Genomic DNA, 16,720 nt, shown 5'->3' with positions numbered 1-16,720 from the left:
CTCCTAAGTAGAGGAAGGTTTCAGGATGTTTAATACAAACAATCTAAAACACAATATCCTAACCCAGTGCTTTTCCAGTATACGTGGAAGAGACACTTAGTAAGTCCTCGCCATTCACGTGCTTGGGCCAAAGACAGGTTCACTGAAGCAGAATATTTACAGCAATGCCTAGCCATTATTCATCTCCATCTCTGGTTCCTACCCAAGATGATTCAGATACAAACATGCTGTTAGATTCACTTTCACAGTTTTATTCACTTTCAAAATTATATTTTATTGAAAGTATATATTATATATTATAAAATAGCATATCCCATATAATCCCCAAACCTGGATTAGATTAATATGATTTATATTGTTATGGTGATGGCATAAAATGGAAGAATTACTAAGCGCCAAATGAATTACTTGATGAAAATTTTTATTAAACCCAAAGTAGGTAGAATAATAAGTAATGAAATGCTAGTTAATGACAAAATAACTTTAAAAAAAATCTGGAATGAGCTAATGGGATTTAACATTTTAATAGCATCTAAGGTCGTTAAGCCAGTAATAAAAATTGCAAAATAATTTTAAACATGTGATAGCTCACAAAAAATGTTTGCAAGAAGTAAATTTTATAGGTAGCTTTAAAATATTACAAGTAGACCTCACCATTAATGCTTATATTCATTAAAATGACATGATTAATATGGACTATATAGATAAGACTACTTGAAAAATAGAGTACAGGTCAAGTACCCCTTATCCAAAAGGCTTGGGACCAAAAGTGTCTTTTGAATTTTTTCAGACTTTAGAATATTTGCATATACCTTATGAGACGTCTTGGGAATGGGACCCAAGTCTAAACATGAAAGTCCTTTGTGTTTCATATATACTTTATAGACATAGCCCAAAGATAATTTTATACAATATTTTTTAATAATTTCATGTATAAAACAAGTTGTTTAAAGTACTTATATGTGGAATTTTCCACTGGTGGTGTCACATCAGTGCTCAAAAAGTTTTAAGTTTTGTAGTATTTTGGATTTCGGATTTTCCGATTAGGGATGCTCAACCTGTATATTTATTTAGCCTGTTGTGTAGAACTTTCTAAGGAATTATTTTTATTACTCCAAAACCCTGAATCTGTTCTAGAAACTTTAGGGAAGTCATCTATTAAAAATCTGTCTAGGCATCCTTCTAGCCACTAGTCATTAATCACAACCCTATAGCAATCTTAAAACAGGTTAGGCCAAAAATATTCTGTGTTCCCACTATTACTATCTCTGGATATTTTCAAATGCTATTGGTAGAAGATATTCCCTCAAAAATAATAAAGGATAACTTGATTTGCTCACAAGAAAGGTGTACCTTTATTAGCAAAAGTGTAAAAATATCATGAATGCACTGCATTTCTACTAAGCGATAGGTTTCAAATAGATCAATGGGAAAAAATATATAAAAGCAATACTCATGTAACAAATATCTTAAATAAAAGAATATTCTAACATGACATATAAAAATTAAGTAGGGGGTGGAGCAAGATGGCCGAATAGGAAAACTTCCAGTCTCCAACTCCCAGCGCGAGTGACACAGAAGACCAGTGATTTCTGCATTTTCAACTGAGGTACTGGGGACATCTCACTAGGGAGTGCTGGACAATCGGTGCTGGTCAGCTGCTGCAGCCTGACCAGCGAGAGCTGAAGCACGGTGAGGCATCACCTCACCTGGGAAGTGCAAGGGGGAAGGGAATCCCTTTTCCTAGCCAGGGGAACTGAGACACAAAACACCTGGAAAATCGGGTAACTCCCACCCCAATACCGCGCTTTAAGCAACGGGCACATCAGAAGAATATATCCCTCACCTGGCCGGGAGGGTCCCACGCCCACGGAGCCTCCCTCATTGTTAACACAGCAGTCTGCAGCGATCTAACCGCGAGGCAGCATCGAGGCTGGGGGAGGGGCGCCCGCCATTGCTGAGGCTTAAGTAGGTAAACAAAGCCGCTGGGAAGCTCGAACTGGGTGGAGCTCACAGCAGCTCAAAGAAACCTGCCTGTCTCTATAGACTCCACCTCTGGGGGCAGGGCTCAGCTAAAAAACCACAGGGGAAACAGCAGAGGCCTGAGCAGACGTGAACGACTCTGTCTGACAGCTTTGAAGAGAGCAGTGGATCTCCCAACACGGAGGTTGAGATCTGAGACCGGACAGACTGCCTGCTCAAGTGGGTCACTGACCACTGAGTAGCCTAATTGGGAGACATTCCCCACTAGGGGCAGTCTGACACCCCACACCTCACAGGGTGGAGTACACCCCTGAGAGGAAGCTTCCAAAGTAAGAATCAGACAGGTACACTTGCTGTTCAGCAATATTCTATCTTCTGCAACCTCTGCTGCTGATACCCAGGCAAACAGGGTCTGGAGTGGACCTCAAGCAATCTCCAACAGACCTATAGCTGAGGGTCCTGACTGTCAGAAGGAAAACTATCAAACAGGAAGGACACCTATACCAAATCCCCATCAGTACGTCACCATCATCAAAGACCAGAGACAGATAAAACCACAAAGATGGGGAAAAAGCAGGGCAGAAAAGCTGGAAATTCAAAAAATAAGAGCGCGTCTCCCCCTGCAAAGGAGCGCAGCCCATCCCCAGCAACGGATCGAAGCTGGTCAGAGAATGACTTTGACGAGATGAGAGAAGAAGGCTTCAGTCCATCAAACTTCTCAAAGCTAAAGGAGGAATTACGTACCCAGCGCAAAGAAATTAAAAATCTTGAAAAAAGATTGGAAGAATTGACAGCTAGATTAATTAATGCAGAGAAGGTCATAAACGAAATGACAGAGATGAAAACCATGACATGAGAAATACGTGACAAATGCACAAGCTTCAGTAACCGACTCGATCAAATGGAAGAAAGAGTATCAGCGATTGAGGATCAAATGAATGAAATGAAGCGAGAAGGGAAACCAAAAGAAAAAAGAAGAAAAAGAAATGAGCAAAGCCTGCAAGAAGTATGGGATTATGTAAAAAGACCAAATCTACGTCTGATTGGGGTGCCTGAAAGTGAGGGGAAAATGGAACCAAGTTGGAAAACACTCTTCAGGATATCATCCAGGAGAACTTCCCCAACCTAGTAGGGCAAGCCAACATTCAAATTCAGGAAATACAGAGAACACCACAAAGATACTCCTCGAGAAGAGCAACTCCAAGACACATAATTGCCAGATTCACCAAAGTTGAAATGAAGGAAAAAATCTTAAGGGCAGCCAGAGAGAAAGGTCGGGTTACCCACAAAGGGAAGCCCATCACACTAACTGCAGATCTCTTGGCAGAAACTCTACAAGCCAGAAGAGAGTGGGGGCCAATATTCAACATTCTTAAAGAAAAGAATTTTCAACCCAGAATTTCATATCCAGCCAAACTAAGTTTCATAAGTGAGGGAGAAATAAAATCCTTTACAAATAAGCAAATGCTTAGAGATTTTGTCACCACCAGGCCTGCCTTACAAGAGACCCTGAAGGAAGCCCTAAACATGGAAAGGAACAACCGGTACCAGCCATTGCAAAAACATGCCAAAATGTAAAGACCATCGAGGCTAGGAAGAAACTGCATCAACTAACGAGCAAAATAACCAGTTAATATCATAATGGCAGGATCAAGTTCACACATAACAATATTAGCCTTAACTGTAAATGGACTAAATGCTCCAATTAAAACACACAGATTGGCAAACTGGATAAAGAGTCAAGACCCATCAGTCTGCTGTATTCAGGAGACCCATCTCACATGCAGAGACATACATAGGCTCAAAATAAAGGGATGGAGGAAGATCTACCAAGCAAATGGAGAACAAAAAACAGCAGGGGTTGCAATCTTAGTCTCTGATAAAACAGACTTTAAACAATCAAAGATCAAAAGAGACAAAGAAGGCCATTACATAATGGTAAAGGGATCAATTCAACAGGAAGAGCTAACTCTCCTAAATATATATGCACCCAATACAGGAGCACCCAGATTCATAAAGCAAGTCCTTAGAGACTTAAAAGGAGACTTAGACTCCCATACAATAATAATGGGAGACTTCAACACTCCGCTGTCAACATTAGACAGATCAACGAGACAGAAAGTTAACAAGGATATCCAGGAATTGAACTCATCTCTGCACCAAGCGGACCTAATAGACATCTATAGAACTCTCCACCCCAAATCAACAGAATATACATTCTTCTCAGCACCACATCGCACTTATTCCAAAATTGACCACATAATTGGAAGTAAAGCACTCCTCAGCAAATGTACAAGAACAGAACTTATAACAAACTGTCTCTCAGACCACAGTGCAATCAAACTAGATCTCATGACTAAGAAACTCACTCAAAACCGCTCAACTACATGGAAACTGAACAACCTGCTCCTGAATGACTACTGGGTACATAATGAAATGAAGGCAGAAATAAAGATATTCTTTGAAACCAATGAGAACAAAGATACAACATACCAGAATCTCTGGGACACATTTAAAGCAGCGTGTAGAGGGAAATTTATAGCACTAAATGCGCACAAGAGAAAGCAGGAAAGATCTAAAATTGACACTCTAATATCACAATTAAAAGAACTAGAGAGGCAAGAGCAAACACATTCAAAAGCTAGCAGAAGGCAAGAAATAACTAAGATCAGAGCAGAACTGAAGGAGATAGAGACACAAAAAACCCTCCAAAAAATCAATGAATCCAGGAGTTGGTTTTTTGAAAAGATCAACAAAATTGACAGACTGCTAGCAAGACTAATAAAGAACAAAAGAGAGAGGAATCAAATAGATGCAATAAAAAATGATAAAGGGGATATCACCACCTACCCCACAGAAATACAAACTACCATCAGAGAATACTATAAACACCTCTACGCAAATCAACTAGAAAATCTAGAAGAAATGGATAATTTCCTGGACACTTACACTCTCCCAAGACTAAACCAGGAAGAAGTTGAATCCCTGAATAGACCAATAGCAGGCTATGAAATTGAGGCAACAACTAATAGCCTACCAACCAAAAAAAGTCCAGGACCAGATGGATTCACAGCTGAATTCTACCAGAGGTACAAGGAGGAGCTCGTACTATTCCTTCTGAAACTATTCCAATCAATAGAAAAAGAGGGAATCCTCCCTAACTCATTTTATGAGGCCAACATCATCTTGATACCAAAGCCTGGCAGAGACACAACAAAAAAAGAGAATTTTAGATCAATATCCCTGATGAACATCAATGCAAAAATCCTCAATAAAATACTGGCAAACCGGATTCAGCAGCACATCAAAAAGCTTATCCACCATGATCAAGTGGGCTTCATCCCTGGGATGCAAGGCTGGTTCAACATTCCCAAATCAATAAACATAATCCAGCATATAAACAGAAGCAAAGTCAAGAACCACATGATTATCTCAATAGATGCAGAAAAGGCTTTTGACAAAATTCAACAGCCCTTCATGCTAAAAACGCTCAAAAAATTCGGTATTGATGGAACGTGCCTCAAAATAATAAGAGCTATTTATGACAAACCCACAGCTAACATCATACTGAATGGGCAAAAACTGGAAAAATTCCCTTTGAAAACTGGTACAAGACAGGGATGCCCTCTCTCACCACTCCTACTCAACATAGTGTTGGAAGTTCTGGCTAGGGCAATCAGGCAAGAGAAAGAAATCAAGGGTATCCAGTTAGGAAAAGAAGAAGTCAAATTGTCCCTGTTTGCAGATGACATGATTGTATATTTAGAAAACCCCATTGTCTCAGCCCAAAATCTCCTTAAGCTGATAAGCAACTTCAGCAAAGTCTCAGGATACAAAATTAATGTGCAAAAATCACAAGCATTCTTATACACCAGTAACAGACAAGCAGAGAGCCAATTCAGGAATGAACTTCCATTCACAATTGCATAAAAGAGAATAAAATACCTAGGAATCCAACTTACAAGGGATGTAAAGGACCTCTTCAAGGAGAACTACAAACCACTGCTCAGTGAAATCAAAGAGGACACAAACAAATGGAAGAACATACCATGCTCATGGATGGGAAGAATCAATATCGTGAAAATGGCCATACTGCCCAAGGTTATTTATAGATTCAATGCTGTCCCCATCAAGCTACCAATGAGTTTCTTCACAGAATTGGAAAAAACTGCTTTAAAGTTCATATGGAACCAAAAAAGAGCCCGCATTGCCAAGACAATCCTAAGTCAAAAGGACAAAGCTGGAGGCGTCACGCTACCTGACTTCAAACTATACTACAAGGCTACAGGAACCAAAACAGCATGGTACTGGTACCAAAACAGAGATATAGACCAATGGAACAGAACAGAGTCCTCAGAAATAATACCACACATCTACAGCCATCTGATCTTTGACAAACCTGAGAGAAACAAGAATTGGGGAAAGGATTCTCTATTTAATAAATGGTGCTGGGAAAATTGGCTAGCCATAAGTAGAAAGCTGAAACTGGATCCTTTCCTTACTCCTTATACGAAGATTAATTCAAGATGGATTAGAGACTTAAATGTTAGACCTAACACCATAAAAACCCTAGAAGAAAATCTAGGTAGTACCATTCAGGTCATAGGCATGGGCAAGGACTTCATGTCTAAAACACCAAAAGCAACAGCAGCAAAAGCCAAAATTGACAAATGGGATCTAATTAAACTAAAGAGCTTCTGCACAGCAAAAGAAACTACCATCAGAGTGAACAGGCAACCTACAGAATGGGAGAACATTTTTGCAATCTACTCATCTGACAAAGGGCTAATATCCAGAATCTACAAAGAACTCAAACAAATATACAAGAAAAAAACAAACAACCCCATCAAAAAGTGGGCAAAGGATATGAACAGACATTTCTCAAAAGAGGACATTCATACAGCCAACAGACACATGAAAAAATGCTCATCATCACTCGCCATCAGAGAAATGCAAATCAAAACCACAATGAGATACCATCTCACAGCAGTTAGAATGGCAATCATTAAGAAATCAGGAAACAATAGGTGTTGGAGAGGATGTGGAGAAATAGTAAGAGTTTTACACTGTTGGTGGGATTGTAAACCAGTTCAACCATTATGGAAAACAGTATGGCAATTCCTCAAGGATCTAGAACTAAATGTACCATATGACCCAGCCATCCCACTACTGGGTATATACCCAAAGGATTATAAATTATTCCACTACAAAGACACATGCACACGTATGTTTACTGCGATACTATTCACAATAGCAAAGACTTGGAATCAACCCAAATGTCCATCTGTGACAGACTGGGTTAAGAAAATGTGGCACATATACACCATGGAATACTATGCAGCCATAAAAAAGGATGAGTTTGCGTCCTTTGTAGGGACATGGATGCAGCTGGAAACCATCATTCTTAGCAAACTATCACAAGACGAGAGAACCAAACACTGCATGTTCTCACTCATAGGTGGGAACTGAACAATGAGATCACTTGGACTCGGGAAGGGGAACATCACACACTGGGGCCTATCATGGGGAGGGGGGAGGGGGGAGGGATTGCATTGGGGAGTTATACATGATATAAATGATGAATTGATGGGTGCTGATGAGTTAATGGGTGCAGCACACCAACATGGCACAAGTATACATATGTAACAAACCTGCAAGTTATGCACACACACCCTAGAACTTAAAGTATAATAAAAAAATGAAAAAAAAAAATTAAGTAGTGGCCGGGCGTGGTGGCTCAAGCCTGTAATCCCAGCACTTTGGGAGGCCGAGACGGGCGGATCACGAGGTCAGGAGATTGAGACCCTCCTGGCTAACATGGTGAAACCCCGTCTCTACTAAAAAAAATACAAAAAATTAGCCAGGCAAGATGGCGGGCGCCTGTAGTCCCAGCTACTCAGGAGGCTGAGGCGAGAGAATGGCGTAAACCCGGGAGGCGGAGCTTGCAGTGAGCTGAGATTTGGCCACTGCACTCCAGCCTGGGCGACAGAGCGAGACTCCGTCTCCAAAAAAAAAAAAAAAAATTAAGTAGTTCTTTTACCTTGAAATCAGATAACAGGGACCTCCTGCCATTAAAAAATAATCTGTGAACAAAGATTGAACTATTTTACATCACAAAAAATCAGTTCAAAAATAGTAATGAATTTTTTTACATTAAAAATATATTGTTAATCTAAATGCATATTGATATTCAACTCAAATTTAGTAATAAAATGGGAATTGCAGTTTAAAACTTCCTGGCTTAGGTAACATTTCAAAAAACAATTTTCTTTAGAGACATCTATTATGAATATCTTCTTAGTAGAACTGTTGTCTATGCTAATCATACAATGGTATTGCTTTCCCCTGTTGATAATAAAGACCCTCTGCTCACTGAATGGGCTGCACAAACATATATTAAGTATTGTTCACTCTACATCAGCTTTAAAAATCGATTCTCTTTAGTTTCTTTGAATACTCCTTAATAAAGACAAACAGGTGGCAGTATAAAAACCATCTCAATATATTTTGAATATTGACTTTATAGTGAGTATCACTGAATATTTTAAAATTATAAAATTAAGTACTCTAAGAAAGCCTCTTGCACCTTCTGTCAGTTCTTTCTACTTAACTTTTGCTTGAATTGATTTGTTATTAAAATTCAGACCAAACAGACAGGTTAAAAAGCGGAATAGTTGAGATTAGTATATTTTATTGTAACAGCTGTTACTAAGTTTGCCTTGTTCGAAGAGGATCAGGTTGCATGTTAAGCCAAAGGTTGAAGAAATTCAAATTTATCTATTCATTTGCAGGCAAATATTTATGTTGTCAGTGTAGAAATCATATAGTTATACACATAGTAATGTGCTAGTAAATATTTAACAACAGGCTTGACAAAAATAAAAGGCCTTAATTTGCAGTGTTTGCCAATTTCTGAGGCATAAATACTCCCACATGGCTGATTTCAAGCTACCAAAATGATATAAATGAATCTACATGTTGGAAATCTGTACAGTAGGAATTATGTAGCACTTCCACCATGTGATTCTAAAAGATGTAAATCATCTCACAAGTGTAGATAATAGTAAAATAAATAGAAAATATGTTTTGAATACTGTTTACCCTTTTTAAAAGTAATTGATTTAATTATAAGTTCATATAATTTATTTGATGCCTTCGCTTAACCGCCAGCTCACATGATTTCTGAAATTCTAAGAGTAATCAGGTATAAGCATACCGCTGCAGCACAACACGTTATAGGATCCAGAAAATCCAGAAACAAAGGTTGTCTTAGTGATACAACCTGTATGGGACACAGAGAAGATATCTTCCAGTTTTTGTTTATGATATGGTTTGACTGTGTCCCCACCCAAGTCTCAGCTTTAATTATAATAATCCTCACGTGTCAAGGGGAGAGGGCAGGTGGAGCTAATTGAATCATGGGGGTGGTTCCCCAAATACAGTTCTCATGGTAGTGAATAAGTCTCATGAGATCTGACGGTTTTATAAATAAGAGTTTCCCTGCACAAGCTCTGTTGCCTGCCGCCATGTAAGATGTGACTTTGTTCCTTCATTGCCTTCCACTGTGATTGTGAGGCCTCCCCAGCCATGAGGAACTGTACGTCAACTAAATGTCTTTCCTTTATAAACTACCTAGCCTCAGGTATGTCTTTATTAGCAGTGTAAGAACAGACTAATACAGTTTATAACAGCTGATGAGAACACACTAGAAGCCCCAATAGTCTATGGCATTCATTTATCTTATATTGCCTTCTTTCTTCCTGATTCAATTCTAGCCTCCAGTGGTAACTGCTAGCATTATTACGAAAGTGTTCAAAAAGCAAATGGTAGCAATCATTATAACATAGAGACTATCAATTCTAAATAATAATATTTTTCTCAATTCTTTATTAATATATCCAATCAATAAAGGTAAATCTACTTAAAGATAATGGGATGTAATACAAAGACACAAATTTCAGGCTGTTGCCCTGAAATTACACTTACTTGAGGAAAATAATTTAAAATTATTAACTCTCACTTCACATGTCTATGAAGTAATAATAATCATGTGTATACTTTTTATAGAAATCCTTCAAATAAAACAAATGTTGTAATTATAAAAATCAAACCAAAGCAAACTTGAATCCTAAAGAATGGCCGATTTCTGGGCACAAGCGTAAAATAATCCCATTATGCATTTTCCTGACTAGCTCACTGTTTCACTAACTAGGCCCAGAATGTGTGGAGGGTAGCTGCATTCCTCAGGCAAAATCATTCCAACCTTCAGATTGAATTTTACTGTAATTCAGCTTTACTGAATTCTGATTATTATTGGAACAAAAATGACTAAGTAAACTACTTTTATGGTATCATAAAAACAAAGTCCCAGTATCGTTGATGTGAAATACATTTAATAGATCTCTCAATAGCTTTATAATAGCATGTAACCATAACTTTATAGCTGACACCCATTTCTCCTTAACTGACAAATAGAAGGATGCTTGGGATCAATTTATTATTTTTGTAAGTATTTCGTAAGCTCTTATAATTTTAAGGCTAAAGAGTACCTTATAAACCAGAACTTCAAAACATTCATTTGACATATGAGACTAGCTAAGGTCCAAGAGAAAACCTGACCCCTGCACAATGTCATGCAGTTAATCACTGACAGAGCATGGTCTCACCACGTCTGCAGACTTCATTGTCTACCAGCACTGAAGGACATTAATCTTAGAGCAAACCATTACCTCTTGAAGAACTCTCTTCATCTTTAATAATAACGTCTTGACTGCTGTGCAGTCCTGTAACATCAGTCTGAATGGCAAAGAATCTATGCCTCCGTTTTCTTCCACACCTTGTAGGGGCCAATCCGCAGATGGACTGTTGGGCATTCGGCTGATGTGGGAACACCTGGTTTCTTGATCAACATCCTTTGTTAATTTCAGGGAAAGATTCCTAACAAGAAAAAAAAAAAAAAAAAAAAGAACAAACATTACAGTGCAGCATGCTTACAGCAGTATTTCCCAAGTTGTTTATCAATGTTTCTAGTATCCTAGAAAGTATTTCTTGTGTCCTCATTTCATTATATTATTATTATTATTATTATTATTATTATTATTATTATTATTATTTTGAGACGGAATCTCGCTCTGCCGCCCAGGCTGGAGTGCAGTGGCACGATCTCGGCTCACTGCAAGCTCCGCCTCCTGTGTTCACGCCATTCTCCTGCCTCAGCCTCCTGAGTAGCTGGGACTACAGGTGCACGCCACCACGCCCGGCTAATTTTTTGTATTTGAGTAGAGACGGGGTTTCACCTTGTTAGCCAGGATGGTCTTGATCTCCTCACCTCGTGATCTGCCTGCCTTGGCCTCCCAAACTGCTGGGATTACAGACATGAACCACCGCTCCCAGTCTCACGATATTAGTTTTTAAAAGTTTTCAGACATTCCAGTAGAAATTATGAAATGGGTCAAATGTATATTTAGTGATAAGATTCGATGAAAATTACAGTTTTAGGATATAATCTTTCCATTAAAAAATTCTTTCCATTTTTAAAACAAGAGATCTATCCAATAATGATAATTAATATTGTAACATACTTTTTAGGGCTTGTACTTAATTTCAATACCATATATATATATATATATATATATATATATACACACACACATACATACACATTTCTGAATTATGCTATTTTCTTATGTATTTTTATATCATATAATTTTTATGTTGCTAAAGATACTTTAGCAATGTAAATAGAGAAAAAAACAAACAGATGCTCTGGCACTTGCCACCAAGGTCAGGCTATAATACAGATAAGAAAATATATTTTTAATTAATTTTATTCATGTCTGATTATTCACAAACAGGATCACTGAATTTGTAAATTACTAGATAATTAGTAAACACATTTTTGAATAATATTCAATTGTTTACTTATCTTCACAGGTATGTTCAGTGGTTCAATTGTCCTTTGAAGGGATAAGATAATAATTACTACCTCCATTGTATATTTATAATGAAATAATGAATAAAAAATTATGGCTAACATTTTTTGAGGGTTGACTACTGTCCAAGTACTGTGCTAACCACTCCATGTGTGTTAATTCATTCAAACCTTGAACAACTTCAAGAGGTAGATATAAAGTACAGATAAGTAACTTTTCTTGTTGTTAAAGAGTTAGTAAGAAATGGATGTAAAATGAACTAACCTAGGACTTTTTCCCCCTACTAACTACATAATGTGCATGCATATAATAATAGCCAATATTTATATAGTTCTTATTGAACTTCAGGCAGTCATGTAATGACCTAATAGGTGTTAAATCATTTAATTCTCAAAACAATTCTTTTAGATACTATTATAATCTCCATTTCCCAGTGGGGTGATTTGAGTCAAGAGAGGTTAAGTACCTTGCTGATGGTTACACAGCTAACAAGGGACATTGCTGAGGTTTGAATGCTGGTAATGCACACTTAGCTCTAAACCACTACAGTGCTGCATTTTGTGTGGAAAACAACCAGGCAATTGAACAAAATAGTATACTTACAGTTATACTAAGAATCATTAACATTTTCACTTTAAAGTGTGTATTTTATCTGATACAATTGATCCAATTTAATTATATTATCTCCAACTTGCAATGAACTATACAGTCATTCTTATAGGCTTCTATTTAGTGTTAATGCTTTCTAGGGCTATTTTCTCTAAGATCAATAAGAATAAAATCAAGTATAAACATTAGAAGTCACAGTAGGTATATATTAAATTAGAGTAGTACTTTAGTTATAATTGAATTTTTGAAGATGTATCATTTTTAAGTTGTGAACTTGCCTGGTATTTGGCATATATTAGGCTGACTCAGTAAATAGTTGTATAATTGAAATTGAATAGATAAATACAATTATGGGTGAATAAATAAAACACAATTTGTTGTAATCATCTACACATACAACTCTCATACAGAAAAATGTTTCTGTATTGTGAATTGTTACGAATTACAGGGCTCCTGTCCATGGCTCTAAATTTCCTGCCACAATTACAATATAATTTAAATTATATTTCTATAATTCCTGTTAGTTAGCTTGCTGGCTCTTTAAAATTATTTGGTCAGTCATGGATCTAAACATCCATGCGGACTGACACAACTTTCAGGAATCATGTTAGTGTGAAGTTCTAACATTGTATTTCAGGAAATTTACTGAGGCTCTGGAGATTATAATTTAATATTTACAAATTTAAATATCTTTGCCATTTTCAAATAGCTAAGATGAACCATGTACAGAAATGCATTTTGAAGATAAAATTAGTCATTTTTTCATACTTCAATAATTTGAATATATTTTTAATCCCAAAAGGAAAAAGATGATGGCACTTTTTCCAAAATTATTGAAAACATCCACATTGCATCCAGAAGAGCAGTGATGGCTGAAGTTGCAGAGATTAATAGAATTCTATCACTGACTTTAAGAGGTTCACCATAATTATTAATTTTTTAGTAGTTCATACCAAAAAAAAAAAAACTAATATTCTTTCACATATGAGAAACAAATCCATTTACCTCAAAACATGTTATCTCTACATGAAGAAATAGATCTGCTACAAGGCTATGGTAATCAAAACCATTCTTAATTAGGTTGAAATCGTCAGTGAAATATCTGTTAAATGGAGTTGCCACTCAGCTGAAAAGGCCGGCACAGTCATCCTGTTTTATGTTGATTGCCATTGTCTTTCTGATTGGTTGGTACTTATGGTTTATGTCTTAATTTAATTTAATGTACCTGTCTTAATTTAATTTAATGTAACTTAATTTAGGAGAGCTAAGTAATTAAGCATGAGGCCAAAGTACATAAGAAAGCAGCAGCCCTTTATTGCAAATATGCACACACTCTCAGGCAAGGTTCTCTGGTCCTCATGTGTGGGGGGCCAGGGAAGTCGCCCCGGCGCTCTCCAGTGAGGTTCTCCGGTCCACGAATGCGGCCGAAGAAGTCATGCAGGCTCCTGCCTGCAGCGGACTTTCATGCATTGGTACTGGAAGGGGGAGGGGAGTGGGCGGGATAAGGGCGTGATAGGGGCATCTCCATAGGCATGGCCGGGTAAGTTTCGATCTCTTGGGATTGATGTCCCGCGGGGCCTGCTCAGTTGATCTGCATTTTCCCGGGCGCCGGCTGCATTTTCCCGCGCGGGAGTAAGTTGGTGATGAAGAACCTGGAAGCAACAGGGGCGGTGCCTTCTTGTTTACCGTCCTCCATCTTGTCCCTTCTCCCTCACCCAAACAGTTTACAGTTGTTCAATATATTGAATATTAATGTTTTGATCAATAGACATTATTGGGCAGAAAAATACCCAAGTGTTTCTGGGTAAATTCACCTAAAATTATCCTTGTGGTTGACAAGAAAATGAAGACAAATCTCTAATACAAAGCCATATTTTCCTTTAGTACAGAAAACATATAATAAGGCTGGTGAGGAGAGAACAAGATTCAGGTGCTCTTCTGTTCTTGAATTTAGTAGGGTTCACTGGATAATACAATTCATGCACTTGGGGATATATAACTCTGTCTGCCAACTCTGAATTATTATAGTTTCAAGAAACTGAACGAATGTGCTTTATATCACCAAAGATAGTCCTTTAACTTGGCAAAAAAAAAAAAAAAAAGTATGATACTGAAGCTGGATACAGTGGTTCATTAATCACCATAACGACTCCAAACAAAAAACAAAGACAATGTAATCTCCACTGAACACATTTATATACAGTTCATCCTCTCTGGGTCAACTTCATGAATCTTCAGTAAAATTGTTAGCAATATTTACACATGCCTCATTGCTTATGAGTGCTAACCAAGTTTTTATAATTTAAGATTTAGTAACATTTAAAGTTTGAGACATACAGACTTTTCAAAGCCCATAAGTACCAAAATAACATAGGTTTTGGATGAGATTAATAGCAAATCTCATAAATTTTACATTAAGTGGATTCTTGAATGAGTAGAGGATTTGAGTCTTTCAACTGATACTTAACACATTTAAGTTAAACTACGATGGTGAACTGACTTTACACTTTTCTCCCTGGGATCCTTTGTGTGAAAGGAATTTCTTACCAAACTAGTTCAAAAGTTGTTCTGTAATTCTCTTTTCAGTATGGCAGACAGGTTTAATGGGAAAACATATATCTTGACACACTACAGGGGAACTGAAAGATTTTCCTTACCTGAGAGAGAAAGGATATTTTTATGATTTTTTTTCTCACTTAGCTATAACTAAGTAGTATCATTGGGTAGTTAGAATTTCCTCTTTCCCACCAGTGCTCTTCAAATCATTTGAAAATTTCTTAATACAATGGCCGAAATGACTATCAAAATACAAGATCATGTCAGTTACATAGCACTGATCCCATTATCTGTCATAGGAACCTTTCTTTATTAAGTGCAATGACATCTTTCATTATAGGGAATGTCTATAGCCAAAAAGCATCTCAGTGACTTACAGTTTATAATGTAATTGTGATTTCTGAACCAAATTTCCAAAGAACAGAAAAGTATAACCCCTGTTTACCAAGCATAATAAATAAGCATATGCACACAACTGCCTTCCAAAGCTTCATTAAGTAAAGCTGCAGAAAATAATAATTTTTAAAAACCTTAACTTAGGAAACTTACTGTTGTTGCAACCTCATTTTAAAAAGGTTCAGGTTATTTATGGTGAGTTTAATCCTAGCTTGAATAATTCTAAGACCAGCACAATGACATAAACCTGTATTAATGAACTGGCATTCCCAGAACCTAACAGAAACTATCTCTTTAAGGACCTACCTACAGAAAGGCCGTTGATTATGAATAACTTATATTTTTCGTACTTCCTTTCCAAATATATTGTTTGAGAGTGTCATTTTAGGAAAAGACTTGTATCTCAAATTGTTCTGTAGCTGGATGTTTCATCATATTTCTAGAAGAGATGAAATCAGCATTTCCCTCTATAGTAAGTGTAGTGGTTATAAGAACTTAACACTACATTTAGATAAACATTTACATGTAACAAGTTATTTCACCAGTACCTGTGATATGAGGAAAAGCAAGATAGACTTCAAGAATCTTAACATAGCCAACAAGGTTGTTTCATGGTCTAGAAACCGTCTCTCACAAAACCTCATCTCTTAACAGCCGCCTCTTTGCTCTTTGAGTTCCAAACACATGGCCTTCATTCAGGCCCTGAAATGTGCCAAGTTCCATCCTGCCTCAGGGCCTTTGCATATGTTGTTCTATCTTCATAAAAAAATATCCTTTACCCACCTTCAGATCTTCCCTTAAAAAACATCAGGTCGCCAGAGAAACCTCTGCAGCTAGTACCCCACTCTTAAAAAATACACAGGTACCTCTTTTATATGGTAGGACTTCATTTTTAATGCTTATCACAGATGCATTTAAAAAAAACTAATTTGAAGGGACCTCTAAGAACACATTGGACTGAGCTGATCTATACTCCACCTCATGTTCCAAATACGAATAAATGCTAAATAACTTATAACTATGTTTATTTTATAACATGTTACAGTACAAAAGGAAAAGCCAGATGAACTTCCAGGTGCCATATGAAAGCAGGCAAACCAGAAATAATTACACAAATTGCCACTGTGGTAGTGTCAGGGTATTGAACTTGCATGAAGTTTCTAAAAACAGAGGCTGCAGCAATTTTTTATGCCTATGCAGATAAAGGATGATGTGTCACAGACAAAGGGGACTCATAGTGCTGA

The 16,720-nt window shown here is 37.2% G+C and overlaps 1 protein-coding gene across 3 annotated transcripts in view; it reads right to left on the bottom strand.

The window, feature by feature from the left end:
- Nucleotides 1-16,720, bottom strand: part of CCSER1 (coiled-coil serine rich protein 1) — a 1,539,837-nt gene that overhangs the window by 966,389 nt on the left and 556,728 nt on the right. For all 3 annotated transcript variants that reach the window (XM_030921405.1, XM_030921410.1, XM_030921416.1), the window contains exon 6: nucleotides 10,713-10,920. In XM_030921405.1, the coding sequence (XP_030777265.1) occupies nucleotides 10,713-10,920 (208 nt within the window). The remainder of the gene's footprint in view (nucleotides 1-10,712; nucleotides 10,921-16,720) is intronic.

The sequence above is a fragment of the Rhinopithecus roxellana genome, chromosome 2 (genome assembly GCF_007565055.1).
Source record: "Rhinopithecus roxellana isolate Shanxi Qingling chromosome 2, ASM756505v1, whole genome shotgun sequence".
Classification (NCBI taxonomy): domain Eukaryota; kingdom Metazoa; phylum Chordata; class Mammalia; order Primates; family Cercopithecidae; genus Rhinopithecus; species Rhinopithecus roxellana.
This window is presented reverse-complemented; position numbering and strand designations above follow the sequence as displayed.